Raw genomic sequence first — 22,115 nt, 5'->3', positions numbered from 1 at the left:
GGGATATACTGAGCAAAGGGTGTGAATACTTATGACCATGGGATATACTGAGAAAAGGGTGTGAATACTTATGACCATGGGATATACTGAGCAAAGGGTGTGAATACTTATGACCATGTGATATTTCACTTTTTCTTGAAAAATGTCTACATTTTTGTTCTTTTTCTATCACGATGGGGGCAGAGTGCACATTAATGAGAATTTACCAAATGGCTACAATGAAACAAAGAGTGAAAAATGTAAAGGGGTGTGAATACTTTCTGTACCCACTGTAGGCTGAGACGAAGACTCCTGAGAAGAGAAGTAGCCTGGGCTTAATATGGGGAGAGAAGGTGACTCCTGGGACATAGTCTGAGCCTAATGTAGGGGACGAAGGGGGCTTCCAAGGAATAGTCTAGATTTAAGGTGGGGGGACAAAGTGATTCCCAGGAAGTAATGTGGGGGGAAGAAGGTGACTAAGGCCTCCTTCACGCGTCCGTGAAAAGACAGTGTATTGGGTCAGTGTGTCACCATCGTGCACTTTTATCATCAGTGTTTTTCCAGTTTGGATGAAGCAGTGACATTGCAAAGCTACTTCTATACTTTGCAATGTTAAACATGGACAGTACGGCACGGGGACGGGTCTTAAAAGGAATCTGTCACCAGATTTTTGCCACCTAATCTGGGAGCAGCATGATATAGAGACGGAGAAGCTGATTCCAGCGATGTGTCACTTACTGGGCTGCTTACTGCAGTTTTGATCAAATCACAGTTTTATCAGCAGGAGATTATCAGTAGAGAACTCTTGAACCTGCAGCCATATAGTCCTCCATCTTTCTGCCTATGCACAGTGTACACAACAGTTGCCAATCAGCAGTGTCTGTGGGGTTATACAGAGCTCAGTATTCAGAGAACTGCTAGATCTGGAGCAGGTAAAAAACGGATTTTACCAAAACTAAAGCAAGCAGCCCAGTAAGTGACACAACATTGGAATCAGGGTCTCTGTCTCTACATCATGTTGCCCTCAAATGGGGTAACAAAAACCTGGTGACAGATTCCCTTTAATGTAGGGTGATAGAGCTCATGAAAAACAGAGATATTGTAAAATGTAGCCAGCAGAATTGTGAATGCAGCTCTGGATGTGACTGCAGTATAAGATATGATATGACTGTATATAATTTGATATATGGTGTAATATACCGCCATCATATACAAGTATATAAGACGTCCTGCGGTTGGGGACCTCTGCTGCCTTCTAGTACATAATATCTGTCCAATCACTGATCGCCTGCAGGGGGCGCAGTCACAGCTCATTGGGACGTCGTCTACATGTAATGGACTTTACATCCTTTTGTTTCTGCCGCTGACAGGTTAAGATAGTGGAGGTGAATCTGAAGACGGCGGAGGCCGAGCTCGAAGTGTTTCAGCGCGAGAAGCAGCAGAAGCTCAACGAGCTGTACGTGGTGGTCCCACTAAAGCTTCACCAGGTACAGACTGCACTACACGTGCCTGCTGGAGATTACACTACACGTGCCTGCTGGAGATTACACTACACGTGCCTGCTGGAGATTACACTACACGTGCCTGCTGGAGATTACACTACACGTGCCTGCTGGAGATTACACTACACGTGCCTGCTGGAGATTACACTACACGTGCCTGCTGGAGATTACACTACACGTGCCTGCTGGAGATTACACTACACGTGCCTGCTGGAGATTACACTACATGTGCCTGCTGGAGATTACACTACACGTGCCTGCTGGAGATTACACTACACATACCTGCTGGAGATTACACTACCCGTGCCTGATGGAGATTGCACTATATCACTATTCTGTATTATTGGGGAGCCCTTTGCTGCTGGTTTTCCTCTTCTCCAGCGATTCTCGGGATAACGTGCACTTCACCTTCTACAGGTGGATTACGTCATAAATGGGGAGATTCCCAGTGAGCTGTCGCAGGTCCTGGTCTTCACCAACCATTCCCTGGAGTCTCTACAGCTGCGGATCCGGGAGCTCCAGATGGAGAAGGTGGAGCAGCGAGAACTGTACAAGAAGGCCAAGGATCAGCACAAGCAGCTGATCCGAGAGAAGAAGGAGACGGAGACCAAGATACAGAGTAAGTGACCAGCATCCAGAGTCCCCGCCACATGGGGCCACGGGCGACTCAGAGGGCCCCACCGCCAAACCACCACTGCTTACTGTACCCAGGTCTGGAGGAGACGTGCCGCCAGCAGATGATGATGAAGTTCGGCCGGCTGGTGGACCTGGAGGCTCTGCAGACCCTGTCTGTGAACACCGGCCTGGAGGAGCTGAAGATGAAGGCAGCGCAGAGGCAGGAGGAGATGGATCAGGAGATCGCCGACTGGAAGGTGAGGACGGGCGACGCCGCACACCGGACCCATGACACCGGACCCATGACACCGGACCCATGACACAGGACCCATGACACCGGCCGGAGACATGGACCTAATCCATGCAGGCCTGGGGCTGATTATAGAATGTGGTACTTCTCTGCCTGAGGCTGCACTACTGAGAGAGCGCGGTGTGGACGTAGCCACCATGTCAGGACCTGGACTCTATTCACATTGAAAGACGGCATGTAGATATCATTATACGGAGAAAAGTATGTGCCCCCCCCCTCATCCCTCTCTATGAGTTTTTCTGACTTCCCATCCTTCATCAACAGACTTATAGACTTCAATATGGAGTCGGCCCCTCTGCAGACATAACGGCTCCTGCTCAGCATTGTGCTTGGCGATGTACGGCTCGGCATTGTGCTTGGTGATGTACGGCTCGACATTGTGCTTGGTGATGTACGGCTCAGCATTGTGCTTGGTGATGTACGGCTCGGCATTGTGCTTGGTGATGTACAGCTCAGCATTGTGCTTGGTGATGTACGGCTCAGCATTGTGCTTGGTGATGTACGGCTGAGCATTGTGCTTGGTGATGTACGGCTCAGCATTGTGCTTGGTGATGTACAGCTCAGCATTGTGCTTGGTGATGTACGGCTCGGCATTGTGCTTGGTGATGTACGGCTCGACATTGTGCTTGGTGATGTACGGCTCAGCATTGTGCTTGGTGATGTATGGCTCGGCATTGTGCTTGGTGATGTACGGCTCGGCATTGTGCTTGGTGATGTACAGCTCAGCATTGTGCTTGGTGATGTGCGGCTCGGCATTGTGCTTGGTGATGTGCGGCTCGGCATTGTGCTTGGTGATGTGCGGCTCAGCATTGTGCTTGGTGATGTATGGCTCAGCATTGTGCTTGGTGATGTACGGCTCGGCATTGTGCTTGGTGATGTACGGCTCAGCATTGTGCTTGGTGATGTGCAGCTCGGCATTGTGCTTGGTGATGTATGGCTCGGCATTGTGCTTGGTGATGTACGGCTCGGCATTGTGCTTGGTGATGTACGGCTCAGCATTGTGCTTGGTGATGTACGGCTCGGCATTGTGCTTGGTGATGTAAGGCTCGGCATTGTGCTTGGTGATGTACGGCTCGGCATTGTGTTTGGTGATGTACGGCTCGGCATTGTGCTTGGTGATGTATGGCTCGGCATTGTGCTTGGTGATGTATGGCTCAGCATTGTGCTTGGTGTTGTACGGCTCGGTATTGTGCTTGGTGATGTGATGTGTGACTCAGCATTGTGCTTGGTGATGTGATGTGTGGCTCAGCATTGTACTTGGTGATGTACGGCTCAGCATTGTGCTTGGTGATGTACGGCTCGGCATTGTGCTTGGTGATGTATGGCTCGGCATTGTGCTTGGTGATGTGATGTGTGACTCAGCATTGTGCTTGGTGATGTATGGCTCAGCATTGTGCTTGGTGATGTATGGCTCGGCATTGTGCTTGGTGATGTACGGCTCGGCATTGTGCTTGGTGATGTATGGCTCGGCATTGTGCTTGGTGATGTAGGGCTCGGCATTGTGCTTGGTGATGTACGGCTCAGCATTGTGCTTGGTGATGTACGGCTCAGCATTGTGCTTGGTGATGTACGGCTCAGCATTGTGCTTGGTGATGTACGGCTCGGCATTGTGCTTGGTGATGTACGGCTCAGCATTGTGCTTGGTGATGTACGGCTCGGCATTGTGCTTGGTGATGTACGGCTCGGCATTGTGCTTGGTGATGTACGGCTCGGCATTGTGCTTGGTGATGTACGGCTCGGCATTGTGCTTGGTGATGTACGGCTCAGCATTGTGCTTGGTGATGTACGGCTCGGCATTGTGCTTGGTGATGTACGGCTCGGTATTGTGCTTGGTGATGTACGGCTCGGTATTGTGCTTGGTGATGTACGGCTCGGCATTGTGCTTGGTGATGTACGGCTCAGCATTGTGCTTGGTGATGTACGGCTCGGCATTGTGCTTGGTGATGTACGGCTCGGCATTGTGCTTGGTGATGTACGGCTCGGCATTGTGCTTGGTGATGTACGGCTCGGCATTGTGCTTGGTGATGTACGGCTCGGCATTGTGCTTGGTGATGTACGGCTCAGCATTGTGCTTGGTGATGTACGGCTCAGCATTGTGCTTGGTGATGTACGGCTCGGCATTGTGCTTGGTGATGTACGGCTCAGCATTGTGCTTGATGATGTACGGCTCAGCATTGTGCTTGGTGATGTACGGCTCGGCATTGTGCTTGGTGATGTACGGCTCGGCATTGTGCTTGGTGGTGTACGGCTCGGCATTGTGCTTGGTGATGTACGGCTCAGCATTGTGCTTGGTGATGTACGGCTCAGCATTGTGCTTGGTGATGTACGGCTCGGCATTGTGCTTGGTGCTGTACGGCTCGGCATTGTGCTTGGTGATGTACGGCTCAGCATTGTGCCTGGTGATGTACGGCTCAGCATTGTGCTTGGTGATGTACGGCTCGGCATTGTGCTTGGTGCTGTACGGCTCGGCATTGTGCTTGGTGATGTACGGCTCAGCATTGTGCTTGGTGATGTACGGCTCAGCATTGTGCTTGGTGATGTACGGCTCGGCATTGTGCTTGGTGATGTACGGCTCGGCATTGTGCTTGGTGGTGTACGGCTCGGCATTGTGCTTGGTGATTCGGCTGCAGCTGCTCGCAGAGCTTTTCTTGCCTCTGCTCCTCAGCACTCGGCCCCCCGCTCTGTAATGTTGTGGGGTCTCCACTTCGGGGCTGAGTTGCTGCGGCTCCTTCATCTTCTCAGTAATATCACTCTCCGGTGATGGAGGCTGGAGGTCATGCGCTGCTCCAGATACTCCCGTCCATCCAGTGTATGGGAATATTGGTGAGGATGGTGGCACGCGGAGGCGTGGGGGTGTCAGTGGTGCAGCCTCAGGCTCCGAGGCGTGAGGTCAGGTCCGGGGTTCGGCCGCAGCTTCTTCTTCTCTTCTCGCTTCTTCTGTAATGTTGCCGCCGTTCTGTTCTTCTGTTTTCAAAAGATGAAGGTGATGGAAACGAAGAGGAGTCTGATGGAGATCACCCGGGAGCAGACGAGGAAAATGGAGAAGCTCAACGACCTCCTGACCCAGAAGAGGAGCATGGAGGCCAAGCTGGAGGCCAGGCAAACTGCGGTGGTGAGGATCGGAGGAAAAATACCGCACCCTGTCACTGTGCGCAGTCTCCTCCTCCTGTGCAGTCAGTGTGTGCAGTCTACTCCTGCTGTGCAGTCAGTGTGTGAAGTCTCCTCCTCCTGTGCAGTCAGTGTGTGCAGTCTCATCCTCCTGTGCAGTCACTGTGTGCAGTCTCCTCCTCCTGTGCAGTCACTGTGTGCAGTCTCCTCCTCCTGTGCAGTCACTGTGTGCAGTCTCCTCCTCCTGTGCAGTCACTGTGTGCAGTCTCCTCCTCCTGTGCAGTCACTGTGTGCAGTCTCTTCCTCCTGTGCAGTCACTGTGTGCAATCTCCTCCTCCTGTGCAGTCAGTGTGTGCAGTCTCCTCCTCCTGTGCAGTCACTGTGTGCAGTCTCCTCCTCCTGTGCAGTCAGTGTGTGCAGTCTCCTCCTCCTGTGCGGTCAATGTGTGCAGTCTCCTCCTCCTGTGCGGTCAGTGTGTGCAGTCTCCTCCTCCTGTGCAGTCAGTGTGTGCAGTCTCCTCCTCCTGTGCGGTCAGTGTGTGCAGTCTCCTCCTCCTGTGCGGTCACTGTGTGCAGTCTCCTCCTGTGCGGTCAGTGTGTGCAGTCTCCTCCTCCTGTGCAGTCAGTGTGTGCAGCCTCCTCCTCCTGTGCAGTCACTTTGTGCAGCCTCCTCCTCCTGTGCAGTCAGTGTGTGCAGTCTCCTCCTCCTGTGCAGTCACTGTGTGCAGTCTCCTCCTCCTGTGCAGTCACTGTGTGCAGTCCCCTCCTCCTCCTGTGCAGTCAGTGTGTGCAGTCTCCTCCTCCTGTGCAGTCACTGTGTGCACTCTCCTCCTCCTGTGCAGTCACTGTGTGCAGTCCCCTCCTCCTCCTGTGCAGTCAGTGTGTGCAGTCTCTTCCTCCTGTGCAGTCAGTGTGTGCAGTCTCCTCCTCCTGTGCAGTCAGTGTGTGCAGTCTCCTCCTCCTGTGCGGTCAGTGTGTGCAGTCTCCTCCTCCTGTGTAGTCAGTGTGTGCAGTCTCCTCCTGTGCAGTCAGTGTGTGCAGTCTCCTCCTCCTGTGCAGTCACTGTGTGCAGTCTCCTCCTCCTGTGCAGTCAGTGTGTGCAGTCTCCTCCCCCTGTGCAGTCACTGTGTGCAGTCTCCTCCTCCTGTGCAGTCACTGTGTGCAGTCTCCTCTTCCTGTGCAGTCAGTGTGTGCAGTCTCCTCCTCCTGTGCAGTCAGTGTGTGCAGTCTCCTCCTCCTGTGCAGTCAGTGTGTGCAGTCTCCTCCTCCTGTGCAGTCAGTGTGTGCAGTCTCCTCCTCCTGTGCAGTCACTGTGTGCAGCCTCCTCCTCCTCCTGTGCAGTCAGTGTGTGCAGTCTCCTCCTCCTGTGCAGTCAGTGTGTGCAGTCCCCTCCTCCTCCTATGCAGTCAGTGTGTGCAGTCTCCTCCTCCTGTGCAGTCAGTGTGTGTAGTCTCTTCCTCCTGTGCAGTCAGTGTGTGCAGTCCCCTCCTCCTCCTGTGCAGTCAGTGTGTGCAGTCCCCTCCTCCTCCTGTGCAGTCAGTGTGTGCAGTCCCCTCCTCCTCCTGTGCAGTCACTGTGTGCAGTCTCCTCCTCCTCCTGTGCAGTCAGTGTGTGCAGTCCCCTCCTCCTCCTGTGCAGTCAGTGTGTGCAGTCTCCTCCTCCTGTGCAGTCAGTGTGTGCAGTCTCCTCCTCCTGTGCAGTCACTGTGTGCAGTCCCCTCCTCCTCCTGTGCAGTCAGTGTGTGCAGTCTCCTCCTCCTGTGCAGTCACTGTGTGCAGTCTCCTCCTCCTGTGCAGTCAGTGTGTGCAGTCTCCTCCTCCTGTGCAGTCAGTGTGTGCAGTCTCTTCCTCCTGTGCAGTCAGTGTGTGCAGTCTCCTCCTCCTGTGCAGTCAGTGTGTGCAGTCTCCTCCTCCTGTGCAGTCAGTGTGTGCAGTCTCTTCCTCCTGTGCAGTCAGTGTGTGCAGTCTCTTCCTCCTGTGCAGTCAGTGTGTGCAGTCTCCTCCTCCTGTGCAGTCAGTGTGTGCAGTCTCCTCCTCCTGTGCAGTCACTGTGTGCAGTCTCTTCCTCCTGTGCAGTCAGTGTGTGCAGTCCCCTCCTCCTCCTGTGCAGTCAGTGTGTGCAGTCTCTTCCTCCTGTGCAGTCAGTGTGTGCAGTCTCTTCCTCCTGTGCAGTCAGTGTGTGCAGTCTCTTCCTCCTGTGCAGTCAGTGTGTGCAGTCTCCTCCTCCTGTGCAGTCAGTGTGTGCAGTCTCCTCCTCCTGTGCAGTCACTGTTTGCAGTCTCCTCCTCCTGTGCAGTCACTGTGTGCAGTCTCCTCCTCCTGTGCAGTCACTGTGTGCAGTCTCTTCCTCCTGTGCAGTCACTGTGTGCAGTCTCTTCCTCCTCTGCAGTCAGTGTGTGCAGTCTCCTCCTCCTGTGCAGTCACTGTGTGCAGTCTCCTCCTCCTGTGCAGTCAGTGTGTACAGTCTCCTCCTCCTGTGCAGTCAGTGTGTGCAGTCTCCTCCTCCTGTGCAGTCAGTGTGTGCAGTCTCTTCCTCCTGTGCAGTCAGTGTGTGCAGTCTCCTCCTCCTGTGCAGTCAGTGTGTGCAGTCTCCTCCTCCTGTGCAGTGTGTGCAGTCTCCTCCTCCTGTGCAGTTAGTGTGTGCAGTCTCTTCCTCCTGTGCAGTCAGTGTGTGCAGTCTCCTCCTCCTGTGCAGTGTGTGCAGTCTCCTCCTCCTGTGCAGTCAGTGTGTGCAGTCTCTTTCTCCTGTGCAGTCAGTGTGTGCAGTCTCCTCCTCCTGTGCAGTCAGTGCGCACATTTATACCCTGGTCGGTCAGTTTTCGGGGTCTCACTGGGGCAGGATTGGGGTGTAATCACTAATAAACCCGCGCAGGGTGCTCAATGCCAGGCTGCAGCAGCAGAAGCGGAGAGGAGACACTGACGTTACCCCTTTATCATAGGCTGGTGCCGCCATGTTTTGTGCACAGTCCAGTATATATATGTATACATGTATATATGTGTAACACTTCCTACAATAGCGCACCAATTATTCTTTGATTTTGTGGGCCGCACAGAGAAACAAGAGGGGCTGCTGACGCTGCAAAGTAATGCTTGCTTTACTGCCATTTGCCCCTGAAATCTTTTACCTGCGTGATATCCCTTTAAATGCTCTTCTTAGGTAAGGGGTTGGATTTGTGGTAGTAGTTGATGCTGCTGGGCCCAGTGCTGCACCTGATCCGGGGCCCCTCAATGTATAACGCTGGGGTCTGGTGGGCAGAGGGGTCCTCTGTGTCTGCAGAATCGGGGGGACCTCTCCTAATATCCGCTGTCTCTGCGCAGGGTGAAGAGTTCCAGGGGCCACGGAAAGCCGACGTCCAGGAACGGCAGAAGCTGCTGCAGCTGGCGGAGATACAAGCCGAGGAGATCCAGGGTCTGAAGGAGGAGATCATACTGCTGGGCAAGAAAGGGGGCAACATCCTGCCCCCGGCGCTGGCACCCGATGCCCCCGGCACCCTGGTCTGATCACTGGCACCCTGGTCTGATTACCGGCACCCTGGTCTGATCACCGGCACCCTGGTCTGATCACCGGCACCCTGGTCTGATCACTGGCACCCTGGTCTGATCACTGGCACCCTGGTCTGATCACTGGCACCCTGGTCTGATCACCGGCACCCTGGTCTGATCACCGGCACCCTGGTCTGATCACCGGCACCCTGGTCTGATCACTGGCACCCTGGTCTGATCACCGGCACCCTTGTCTGATCACCGACACCCTGGTCTGATCACCGGCACCCTGGTCTTATCACTGGCATCCTGGTCTGATCACTGGCACCCTGGTCTGATCACCGGCACCCTGGTCTGATCACCGGCACCCTGGTCTGATCAACAGCACCCTGATCTGATCACCGGCACCCTGGTCTGATCAACAGCACCCTGGTCTGATCAACAGCACCCGCTGCCCCCGGCACCCTGGTCTGATCACCGGCACCCTGGTCTGATCACCGGCACCCTGGTCTGATCACCGGCACCCTGGTCTGATCACCGGCACCCTGGTCTGATCACCGGCACCCTGGTCTGATCACCGGCACCCTGGTCTGATCACCGGCACACTGGTCTCATCACCAGCACCCTGGTCTGATCACCGGCACCCTGGTCTGATCACCGGCACCCTGGTCTGATCACCGGCACCCTGGTCTGATCACCGGCACCCTGGTCTGATCACCGGCACCCTGGTCTGATCACCGGCACACTGGTCTCATCACCAGCACCCTGGTCTGATCACCGGCACCCTGGTCTGATCACCGGCACCCTGGTCTGATCACTCGCCCACCCTTATACTGCTGTGACCCTCGAGTCTTAAAGAAAGTCTGAACCTACCGAAAAAACTCTGGTGGGCAAAGGGTGGGGGGGAGTCCAGCATCGCTCACAATGCAACGTGGCAGCAGTGAAGGTTTGGAGCTTGTTTAACCCTTTCACTGTCCTGCATCATGGCAGAAAGGGGGTTAAATAAAACTTTTTGTGAAGTTTACCCTAAGATCTTCTGTTCTGATGTCATCGTTCACATGAAAAATCATATTTAGACACTAGAGGGCGCTCCAGCCCTACACTGCAGAGCAGGGAATGCAGGAAATACACAGCCGGGGACCTAGCATTGCAGACCCCCAGACCGGGCAACCTAGCAGTGCGGACCCCCAGACTGGGTGACCTAGCATTGCAGACCCCCAAACCGGGCGACCTAGCATTGCAGACCCCCAGACCGGGCAACCTAGCAGTGCGGACCCACAGACCAGGCGACCTAGCATTGCAGACCCCCAAACCGGGCGACCTAGCATTGCAGACCCCCAGACTGGGCAACCTAGCAGTGCGGACCCACAGACCAGGCGACCTAGTAGTGCGGACCCACAGACTGGGCGACCTAGCAGTGCGGACCCCTGAGCCGGGCGACCTAGCAGTGCGGACCCCCTGAGCCGGGCAACCTAGCAGTGCGGACCCCTGAGCCGAGCAGCTCACACCTCACTTGGAATGAAGTGATGAAAAAATAAAAAAGCCCTTTTATTCAGTACTTTTGGATTTTGCCTTTTCGCCTCCATCGCCCTCTGATAATGACGCGGGGGTCCGAGCTCCAGGTCGGGGCGATGGCGGCAAAAAAAATCTTATTTAGTATTTTGTAACTTTGAATAGTTAAAGAAAAAAAAATTAAAGAAAAACTCCACAAGCTCCGGTGTGTGCCGAGTCCGGGAACTTCTGCACTTTCCCGTCCATGTTGCAGTTGCTCCTTGTAAACTGTAAGGCTGTGTGCGCACGTTGCGTTTTTTCTGCGTTTTGGCTGCGTTTACAACTGCCCTGTGTCATGACAAAATGCATGCGTTCTCATTCCCCAGCAAAGTCTATGAGAATCATGCAAAATCCGTGCGCACGATGCTTTTTGAAAACCGATCACCGGCGCGGCGCTGCACGGCGTTCACACTGTGGCGGCTTCTCGTCTTTTGAAAAAGCCGGCCGCCCATTATTCAATCTTGTATTCCCTGCTTCCCCCGCCCACCGGCGCCTATGATTGGTTGCAGTGAGACACGCCCCCAGGCTGAGTGACAGCTATCTCACTGCAACCAATCACAGCCGCCGGTGGGCGGATCTATATCGAGCAGTAAAGAAAAAAATAATTGAAAAAAAATGACGTGCGGTCCTCCCCAATTTGGATACCGGCCAAGATAAAGCCATACGGCTGCAGGCTGGTATTCTCAGGATGGGGAACTGCACGTTATGGGGAGCCCCCCAGCCTAACAATATCAGCCAGCAGCCGCCCGGAATTGCCACATCCATTAGATGCGACAGTCCTGGGACTTTACCCGGCTCATCCCGAATTGCCCTGGTGCGGTGGCAAACAGGGTAATAAGGAGTTAATGGCAGCAGCCCATAGCTGCCACTAAGTCCTAGGTTAATCATGACAGGCGTCTCCCCGAGATACCTTCCATGATTAACCTGTAAGTTAAAGAAAATAAACACACACATCCAAAAAATCCTTTATTTGTAATGAAAGACAAAAAAAACCTCTTTCACCACTTTATAAACCCCTCAAGAAACACCTCCAGGTCCGACATAATCCACGCAAGGTCCCACAACGCTTTCAGCTCTGCTACATCGGACGCTGACAGGAGCGGCCGTAGAACACCGCCGCTCCTGTCAGCTCCATGCAGCAACTGAAGCGAGTCGCGCGATCAGCTGTGCCGTCACTGAGGTTACTCGCGGACACCGCTCAGGTGGAGGACTGCAGCTGTGACTGTGAGTAACCTGAGTGAAAGCACAGCTGATCGCGCGGCTCACTGCAGTCACTCAGGGGATTTGCGATCACAGGTGAGTCCTTCATGTGTGACCGCAAATCAACCCGGTGCGTGTGCCGCAGCTTGATTTGCGGTCACATGTGAAGGACTCACCTGTGATCGCAAATCCCCTGAGCGTTGTGATCTGTCCAGTGCTGAGGGTTTGGTGCAATGTGTCAGTCAAGAGTCCAGACCTCCCTGTAACAAATCCTCAGCTGTGACAAGTGTCAGGAGGGGTTTCCATGTTTAGATGAATTTTCCTGTTCACTGACAGCAAGCAGAGGGAGACTGGAGAAGCATAATGAGCTCTAGCCCTCGCTGCTGTACACAATCAGGGGCCGGGAAAGCTGGGTGACGACTTTCCCTAATATTCGGGAGGCACTGCCTGACTATCCACAGTCACCAGCGTCTCCTGCTCCGGGCAGGTGGGGTCTCTGCGTCCCGAGCATCCGCGGCCGGGAGAACAGAGCCGGTCTGTAGCGGAGGCGTCCACGGTGGGACCGGAGGCGAGGGGGTAATTTGCGCTGTGGTTGTGGTCTCTGCGGCGCGGTGGACAAGTGTCTGACCAGGTTATGGCCACATTATGTAACGCTGCCTAATGGGAAAAACATGGAACATGACGGCCTGCCCGGCCCTGCAAGGTGCTCCGCAGGATATAACCAGCAGAGCAATGCTCTGCAGAGCAAATGAGCAATAATCTGCAGAATATATCTCTATGGATCTGTCAAGAAGAAAAGAGCAATGATCTGCAGCGGTGTAATAGTCTGCAGAATATATAATATCTGGGGGATATAGCCCAGTCACAGCAATGCTCTGCAGAGGTCAGCGGTGTAATAGTCTGCAGAGTATATAATATCTGGGGGGATATAGCCCGGTCACAGCAATGCTCTGCAGAGGTCAGCGGTGTAATAGTCTGCAGAGTATATAATATCTGGGGGGATATAGCCCGGTCACAGCAATGCTCTGCAGAGGTCAGCGGTGTAATAGTCTGCAGAACATATAATAGCTGGGGGATAAAGCCCGGTCACAGCAATGCTCTGCAGAGGTCAGCGGTGTAATAGTCTGCAGAATATATAGTATCTGGGGGATATATCCCGGTCACAGTAATGCTCTGCAGAGGTCAGCGGTGTAATAGTCTGCAGAATATATATCTGGGGGATATAGCCCGGTCACAGCAATGCTCTGCAGAGGTCAGCGGTGTAATAGTCTGCAGAATATATAATATCTGGGGGAATATAGCCCGGTCACAGCAATGCCCTGCAGAGGTCAGCGGTGTAATAGTCTGCAGAATATATAATATCTGGGGGGATATAGCCTGGTCACAGCAATGCTCTGCAGAGGTCAGCGATGTAATAGTCTGCAGAATATATAATATCTGAGGGGATATAGCCTGGTCACAGCCATGCTCTGCAGAGGTCAGCGGTGTAATAGTCTGCAGAGTATATAATATCTGGGGGGATATAGAGCGGTCACAGCAATGCTCTGCAGAGGTCAGCGGTGTAATAGTCTGCAGAATATATAATCTCTGTGGGATATAGTCCGGTCACAGCAATGCTCTGCAGAGGTCAGTTGTGTAATAGTCTGCAGAATATATAATATCTGGGGGATATAGCCCAGTCACAGCAATGCTCTGCAGAGGTCAGTGGTGTAATAGTCTGCAGAATATATAATATCTGGGGGATATAGCCCGGTCACAGCAATGCTCTGCAGAGGTCAGCGGTGTAATAGTCTGCAGAATATATAATATCTGGGGGATATAGCCCAATCACAGCAATGCTCTGCAGAGTATATAATATCTGGGGGATATAGCCCGGTCACAGCAATGCTCTGCAGAGGTCAGCGGTGTAATAGTCTGCAGAATATATAATATCTGGGGGATATAGCCCGGTCACAGCAATGCTCTGCAGAGGTCAGCGGTGTAATAGTCTGCAGAATATATAATATCTGGGGGGATATAGCCCGGTCACAGCAATTCTCTGCAGAGGTCAGCGGTGTAATAGTCTGCAGAGTATATAATATCTGGGGGGATATAGCCCGGTCACAGCAATGCTCTGCAGAGGTCAGCGGTGTAAAGTCTGCAGAATATATAATATCTGGGGGGATATAGCCCGGTCACAGCAATGCTCTGCAGAGGTCAGCGGTGTAATAGTCTGCAGAATATATAATATCTGGGGGGATGTAGCCTGGTCACAGCAATGCCCTGCAGAGGTCAGCGGTGTAATAGTCTGCAGAATATATAATATCTGGGGGGATATAGCCTGCTCACAGCAATGCTCTGCAGAGGTCAGCGGTGTAATAGTCTGCAGAATATATAATATCTGGGGGGATATAGCCCGGTCACAGCAATGCTCTGCAGAGGTCAGCGGTGTAATAGTCTGCAGAATATATAATATCTGGGGGGATATAGAGCGGTCACAGCAATGCTCTGCAGAGGTCAGCGGTGTAATAGTCTGCAGAATATATAATATCTGGGGGGATATAGCCCTGTCACAGCAATGCTCTGCAGAGGTCAGCGGTGTAATAGTCTGCAGAATATATAATATCTGGGGGGATGTAGCCCGGTCACAGCAATGCCCTGCAGAGGTCAGCGGTGTAATAGTCTGCAGAATATATAATATCTGGGGGGATATAGAGCGGTCACAGCAATGCTCTGCAGAGGTCAGCGGTGTAATAGTCTGCAGAATATATAATATCTGGGGGGATATAGAGCAGTCACAGCAATGCTCTGCAGAGGTCAGTGGTGTAATAGTCTGCAGAATATATAATATCTGGGGGGATATAGCCCGGTCACAGCAATGCTCTGCAGTGGTAAGCGGTGTAATAGTCTGCAGAATATATAGTATCTGGGGGATATAGCCCGGTCACAGCAATGCTCTGCAGAGGTCAGCAGTGTAATAGTCTGCAGAATATATAATATCTGGGGGATATAGAGCGGTCACAGCAATGCTCTGCAGAGGTCAGCGGTGTAATAGTCTGCAGAATATATATCTGGGGATATAGAGCGTTCACAGCAATGCTGTGCAGCGCTCAGAGATCAGCGGTGTAATAGTCTGCAGAATATATAATATCTGGGGGGATATAGCCCGGTCACAGCAATGCTCTGCAGAGGTCAGTGGTGTAATGGTCTGCAGAATATATAATATCTGGGGGGATATAGAGCGGTCACAGCAATGCTCTGCAGAGGTCAGCGGTGTAATAGTCTGCAGAATATATAATATCTGGGGGATAAAGCCCGGTCACAGCAATGCTCTGCAGAGGTCAGCGGTGTAATAGTCTGCAGAATATATAATATCTGAGGGGATATAGCCTGGTCACAGCAATGCTCTGCAGAGGTCAGCGGTGTAATAGTCTGCAGAATATATAATATCTGGGGGGATATAGAGCGGTCACAGCAATGCTCTGCAGAGGTCAGCGGTGTAATAGTCTGCAGAATATATAATATCTGGGGGGATATAGAGCAGTCACAGCAATGCTCTGCAGAGGTCAGTGGTGTAATAGTCTGCAGAATATATAATATCTGGGGGGATATAGCCCGGTCACAGCAATGCTCTGCAGAGGTCAGCAGTGTAATAGTCTGCAGAATATATAATATCTGGGGGATATAGCCCGGTCACAGCAATGCTCTGCAGTGGTAAGCGGTGTAATAGTCTGCAGAATATATAGTATCTGGGGGATATAGCCCGGTCACAGCAATGCTCTGCAGAGGTCAGCAGTGTAATAGTCTGCAGAATATATAATATCTGGGGGATATAGAGCGGTCACAGCAATGCTCTGCAGAGGTCAGCGGTGTAATAGTCTGCAGAATATATATCTGGGGATATAGAGCGTTCACAGCAATGCTGTGCAGCGCTCAGAGATCAGCGGTGTAATAGTCTGCAGAATATATAATATCTGGGGGGATATAGCCCGGTCACAGCAATGCTCTGCAGAGGTCAGTGGTGTAATGGTCTGCAGAATATATACTATCTGGGGGATATAGCCCGGTCACAGCAATGCTCTGCAGAGGTCAGCGGTGTAATAGTCTGCAGAATATATAATATCTGGGGGGATATAGAGCGGTCACAGCAATGCTCTGCAGAGGTCAGCGGTGTAATAGTCTGCAGAATATATAATATCTGGGGGATAAAGCCCGGTCACAGCAATGCTCTGCAGAGGTCAGCAGTGTAATAGTCTGCAGAATATATAATATCTGGTGGATAAAGCCCGGTCACAGCAATGCTCTGCAGAGGTCAGCGGTGTAATAGTCTGCAGAATATATAATATCTGGGGGATAAAGCCCGGTCACAGCAATGCTCTGCAGAGGTCAGCGGTGTAATAGTCTGCAGAATATATATTATCTGGTGGATAAAGCCCGGTCACAGCAATGCTCTGCAGAGGTCAGCGGTGTAATAGTCTGCATAAGATATAATATCTGGGGGATATAGCCCGGTCACAGCAATACTCTGCAGAGGTCAGCGGTGTAATAGTCTGCAGAGTATATAATATCTGGGGGGATATAGCCCGGTCACAGCAATGCTCTGCAGAGGTCAGCGGTGTAATAGTCTGCAGAGTATATAATATCTGGGGGATATAGCCCGGTCACAGCAATGCTCTGCAGAGTATATAATATCTGGGGGGATATAGCCCGGTCACAGCAATGCTCTGCAGAGGTCAGCGGTGTAATAGTCTGCAGAGTATATATCTGGGGGGATGTAGCCCGGTCACAGCAATGCTCTGCAGAGGTCAGCGGTGTAATAGTCTGCAGAGTATATATCTGGGGGGATGTAGCCCGGTCACAGCAATGCTCTGCAGAGGTCAGCGGTGTAATAGTCTGCAGAGTATATAATATCTGGGGGGATGTAGCCCGGTTACAGCAATGCTCTGCAGAGGTCAGCGGTGTAATAGTCTGCAGAGTATATAATATCTGGGGGGATATAGCCCGGTCACAGCAATGCTCTGCAGAGGTCAGCGGTGTACTGGTCTGCAGAGTATATAATATCTGGGGGATATAGCCCGGTCACAGCAATGCTCTGCAGTGGTCAGCGGTGTAATAGTCTGCAGAGTATATAATATCTGGGGGATATAGCCCGGTCACAGCAATGCTCTGCAGAGGTCAGCGGTGTAATAGTCTGCAGAGTATATAATATCTGGGGGATATAGCCCGGTTACAGCAATGCTCTGCAGAGGTCAGCGGTGTAATAGCTGATGTGAATAGTTTCCATATGTTGATACGTGGAGCTCATGCCCCGCTGTAGAAGGGGTTAAGTTGAGTATTTGAAGCAACAATAAGCCCCATGTGGTTCCCCTTTGTTGCACGCTGCGCCCCCCGCACCCCCCGCGCCCCCCGCACCCCCCGCACCCCTCCAGCTATTGCAGTGAGAGAGGAGGGGGCCGAGACCTCGAGGACATCAGTGATCCTTTACAGGGGAGCTGTTTGCTTAACTACATCTCTAAGCTGGATTCAATATACTCCGAGCAAACACGGCTTGAAGTGGCGCCCCCCATCCTCTACAGCGAGGGTCCGCCGCCCCCATCCTCTACAGCGAGAGTCCGCCGCCCCCATCCTCTACAGCGAGGGTCCGCCGCCCCCATCCTCTACAGCGAGGGTCCGCCGCCCCCATCCTCTACAGCGAGGGTCCGCCGCCCCCATCCTCTACAGCGAGGGTCCGCCGCTCCCATCCTCTACAGCGAGGGTCCGCCGCCCCCATCCTCTACAGCGAGGGTCCGCCGCCCCCATCCTCTACAGCGAGGGTCCGCCGCCCCCATCCTCTACAGCGAGGGTCCGCCGCCCCCATCCTCTACAGCGAGGGTCCGCCGCCCCCATCCTCTACAGCGAGGGTCCGCCGCCCCCATCCTCTACAGCGAGGGTCCGCCGCCCCCATCCTCTACAGCGAGGGTCCGCCGCCCCCATCCTCTACAGCGAGGGTCCGCCGCCCCCATCCTCTACAGCGAGGGTCCGCCGCCCCCATCCTCTACAGCGAGGGTCCGCCGCCCCCATCCTCTACAGCGAGGGTCCGCCGCCCCCATCCTCTACAGCGAGGGTCCGCCGCCCCCATCCTCTACAGCGAGGGTCCGCCGCCCCCATCCTCTACAGCGAGGGTCCGCCGCTCCCATCCTCTACAGCGAGGGTCCGCCGCCCCCATCCTCTACAGCGAGGGTCCGCCGCTCCCATCCTCTACAGCGAGGGTCCGCCGCCCCCATCCTCTACAGCGAAGGTCCGCCGCCCCCATCCTCTACAGCGAGGGTCCGCCGCCCCCATCCTCTACAGCGAGGGTCCGCCGCCCCCATCCTCTACAGCGAAGGTCCGCCGCCCCCATCCTCTACAGCGAGGGTCTGCCGCCCCCATCCTCTACAGCGAGGGTCCGCCGCTCCCATCCTCTACAGCGAGGGTCCGCCGCCCCCATCCTCTACAGCGAGGGTCCGCAGCCCCCATCCTCTACGGCGAGGGTCCGCCGCCCCCATCCTCTACAGCGAGGGTCCGCCGCCCCCCATCCTCTACAGCGAGGGTCCGCCGCCCCCCATCCTCTACAACGAGGGTCCGCTGCCCCCCATCCTCTACAGCGAGGGTCCGCCGCCCCCCACCCTCTACAGCGAGGGTCCGCCGCCCCCATCCTCTACAACGATGGTCCGCTGCCCCCCATCCTCTACAGCGAGGGTCCGCCGTCCCCATCCTCTACAGCGAGGGTCCGCCGCCCCCATCCTCTACAGCGAGGGTCCGCCGCCCCCATCCTCTACAGCGAGGGTCCGCCGCCAACACAAACGTTCCATACAATCACGTCACTTACACCGTATGATGTCCCAGCGCAGTCTATCAATATAACGAGACGAGGGGCCGCGGGTCCAACAACTACAGGACGATTAATACCGTCATCCAGAGTACTGTCACCAACCAAGAGAAGAAATAATGCTGTATATTACATGAGAAGCATAGTGTATATATTTTTAAATTACTATACTACCGCCACCTGTGTACAAGAATATCACTACTATAATACTGCCCCTATGTACAAGAATATAACTACTATAATACTGCCCCTATGTACAAGAATATAACTACTATAATACTGCCCCTATGTACAAGAATATAACTACTATAATACTGACCCTATGTACAAGAATATAACTACTATAATACTGCCCCCTATGTACAAGAATATAACTACTATAATACTGCCCCTATATACAAGAATATAACTACTATAATACTGCTCCTATGTACAAGAATATAACTACTATAATACTGCCCCTATATACAAGAATATATCTACTATAATACTGCTCCTATGTACAAGAATATAACTACTATAATACTGTCCCTATATACAAGAATATAACTACTATAATACTGCTCCTATATACAAGAATATAACTACTATAATACTGCCCCTTATGTACAAGAATATAACTACTATAATACTGCTCCTATATACAAGAATATAACTACTATAATACTGCCCCCTATGTACAAGAATATAGCTACTATAATACTGCCCCTATATACAAGAATATAACTACTATAATACTGCCCCCTATGTACAGGAATATAACTACTATAATACTGCCCCCTATGTACAAGAATATAGCTACTATAATACTGCCCCTATATACAAGAATATAACTACTATAATACTGCACCCTATGTACAAGAATATAACTAGTATAATACTGACCCTATATACAAGAATATATCTACTATAATACTGCTCCTATGTACAAGAATATAACTACTATAATACTACTCCCTATGTACAAGAATATAATTACTATAATACTGCCCCCTATGTACAAGAATATAACTACTATAATACTGCCCCTATGTACAAGAATATAACTACTATAATACTGCCCCCTATGTACAAGAATATAACTACTATAATACTGCTCCTATGTACAAGAATATAACTACTATAATACTGCCCCCTATATACAAGAATATAACTACTATAATACTGCCCCTATGTACAAGAATATAACTACTATTATACTGCCCCTATGTACAAGAATATAACTACTATAATACTGCCCCTATGTACAAGAATATACCTACTATAATACTGCCCCCTATATACAAGAATATAACTACTATAATACTGCCCCTATGTACAAGAATATAACTACTATTATACTGCCCCTATGTACAAGAATATAACTACTATAATACTGCCCCTATGTACAAGAATATAACTACTATAACACTGCTCCCTATATACAAGAATATAACTACTATAATACTGCCCCCTATGTACAGGAATATAACTACTATAATACTGCCCCTATGTACAAGAATATAACTACTATAATACTGCTCCTATGTACAAGAATATAACTACTATAATACTGCCCCTTATGTACAAGAATATAACTACTATAATACTGTCCGTGTACAAGAATATAACTACTATAATACTGCCCCTATGTACAAGAATATAACTACTATAATACTGCCCCTATGTACAAGAATATAACTACTATAATACTGCCCCTATGTACAAGAATATAACTACTATAATACTGTCCCCTATGTACAAGAATATAACTACTATAATACTGCCCCTATGTACAAGAATATAACTGCTGTAATACTGCCCCCTATGTACAAGAATATATCTACTATAATACTGCCCCTATGTACAAGAATATAATTACTATAATATTGCCCCCTATATACAAGAATATAACTACTATAATACTGCCCCTATGTACAAGAATATAACTACTATAATACTGCTCCTATGTACAAGAATATAACTACTATAATACTGCTCCTATGTACAAGAATATAACTACTATAATACTGCCCCCTATATACAAGAATATAACTACTATAATACTGACCCTATGTACAAGAGTATAACTACTATAATACTGCTCCTATGTACAAGTATATAACTACTATAATACTGCCCCTATGTACAAGAATATAACTACTATAATACTGCTCCCTATGTACAAGAATATAACTACTATAATACTGCCCCTATGTACAAGAATATAACTACTATAATACTGCCCCTATGTACAAGAATATAACTACTATAATACTGCCCCTATGTACAAGAATATAACTACTATAATACTGCCCCCTATGTACAAGAATATAACTACTATAATACTGCCCCTATGTACAAGAATATAACTACTATAATACTGCCCCTTATGTACAAGAATATAACTACTATAATACTGCCCGTGTACAAGAATATAACTACTATAATACTGCCCCTATGTACAAGAATATTACTACTATAATACTGCTCCTATGTACAAGAATATAACTACTATAATACTGCCCCTATGTACAAGAATATAATTACTATAATACTGCCCCTATGTACAAGAATATAACTACTATAATACTGCCCCTATGTACAAGAATATAACTACTATACATACTGTCTCTATGTACAGACTATATCTATGGCCGTGCTTCCCCTTCAGATGCCTGACCCTCTCTCTTGCTCCTCACCCTTCCCCTGGAAAAATACACATATTAGGTCAGTGTGCACGTCACCCTCTGCTGAGGATGTGCAGTACTGCGGCCTGTGTGTCCTGTGGCTGGAGCTGGGGTGCTGCGCGGTGCAGTGCGGTGCAGTGCGGTGTGTGGTGCTGTGCGGTGTGTGGTGCTGTGCGGTGTGTGGTGCTGGTCTGTGCGGTGTGTGGTGCTGGTCTGTGCGGTGTGCGGTGCTGGTCTGTGCTGTGTGCGGTGCTGGTCTGTGCGGTGTGGGGTGCTGATCTGTGCGGTGTGTGGTGCTGGTCTGTGCGTTGTGTGGTGCTGGTCTGTGCTGTGCGTGGTGCTGGTCTGTGCAGTGTGTGGTGCTGGTCTGTGCGTTGTGTGGTGCTGGTCTGTGCAGTGTGCAGTGCTGATTTGTGCGGTGTGTGGTGCTGGGCTGTGCGGTGTGTGGTGCTGATTTGTGCTGTGCGTGGTGCTGGGCTGTGCGGTGTGTGGTGCTGGTCTGTGCGGTGCTGTGCTGTGCGTGGTGCTGGTCTGTGCGGTGCGTGGTGCTGGTCTGTGCGGTGTGTGGTGCTGGTCTGTGCGGTGTGCGGTGTGTGGTGCTGGTCTCCGTGGTGTGTGGTGCTGGTCTGTGCGGTGTGTGGTGCTGTGCGGTGTGCGGTGCTGGTCTGTGCGGTGTGTAGTGCTGTGCGGTGTGCGGTGCTGGTCTGTGCGGTGTGTGGTGCTGTGCGGTGTGCGGTACTGGTCTGTGCGGTGTGTGGTGCTGTGCGGTGTGTGGTGCTGGTCTGTGCGGTGTGTGGTGCTGTGCGATGTGTGGTGCTGGTCTGTGCGGTGTGTGGTGCTGTGCGGTGTGCAGTTCTGGTCTGTGCGGTGTGTG

General features: G+C 51.4%; 1 protein-coding gene across 2 annotated transcripts in view; it reads left to right on the top strand.

Moving 5' to 3' along the window:
- CFAP44 (cilia and flagella associated protein 44) overlaps positions 1 to 10,517 on the top strand; it is a 160,351-nt gene extending 149,834 nt beyond the window's left edge. For both annotated transcript variants that reach the window (XM_075334873.1, XM_075334872.1), the window contains exons 31-35: positions 1,350 to 1,466; positions 1,899 to 2,100; positions 2,193 to 2,353; positions 5,384 to 5,518; positions 8,831 to 10,517. In XM_075334873.1, the coding sequence (XP_075190988.1) occupies positions 1,350 to 1,466; positions 1,899 to 2,100; positions 2,193 to 2,353; positions 5,384 to 5,518; positions 8,831 to 9,013 (798 nt within the window). In that variant the 3' untranslated portion in view covers positions 9,014 to 10,517. The remainder of the gene's footprint in view (positions 1 to 1,349; positions 1,467 to 1,898; positions 2,101 to 2,192; positions 2,354 to 5,383; positions 5,519 to 8,830) is intronic.
- The last annotated feature ends 11,598 nt before the right edge of the window (positions 10,518 to 22,115 follow it).

Source organism: Anomaloglossus baeobatrachus, chromosome 2 (assembly GCF_048569485.1).
Source record: "Anomaloglossus baeobatrachus isolate aAnoBae1 chromosome 2, aAnoBae1.hap1, whole genome shotgun sequence".
In the NCBI taxonomy this organism is placed as follows: Eukaryota; Metazoa; Chordata; class Amphibia; order Anura; family Aromobatidae; genus Anomaloglossus; species Anomaloglossus baeobatrachus.
Note: the sequence above shows the minus strand (reverse complement) of the source record. Positions and strands in the feature narration are given on the sequence as shown.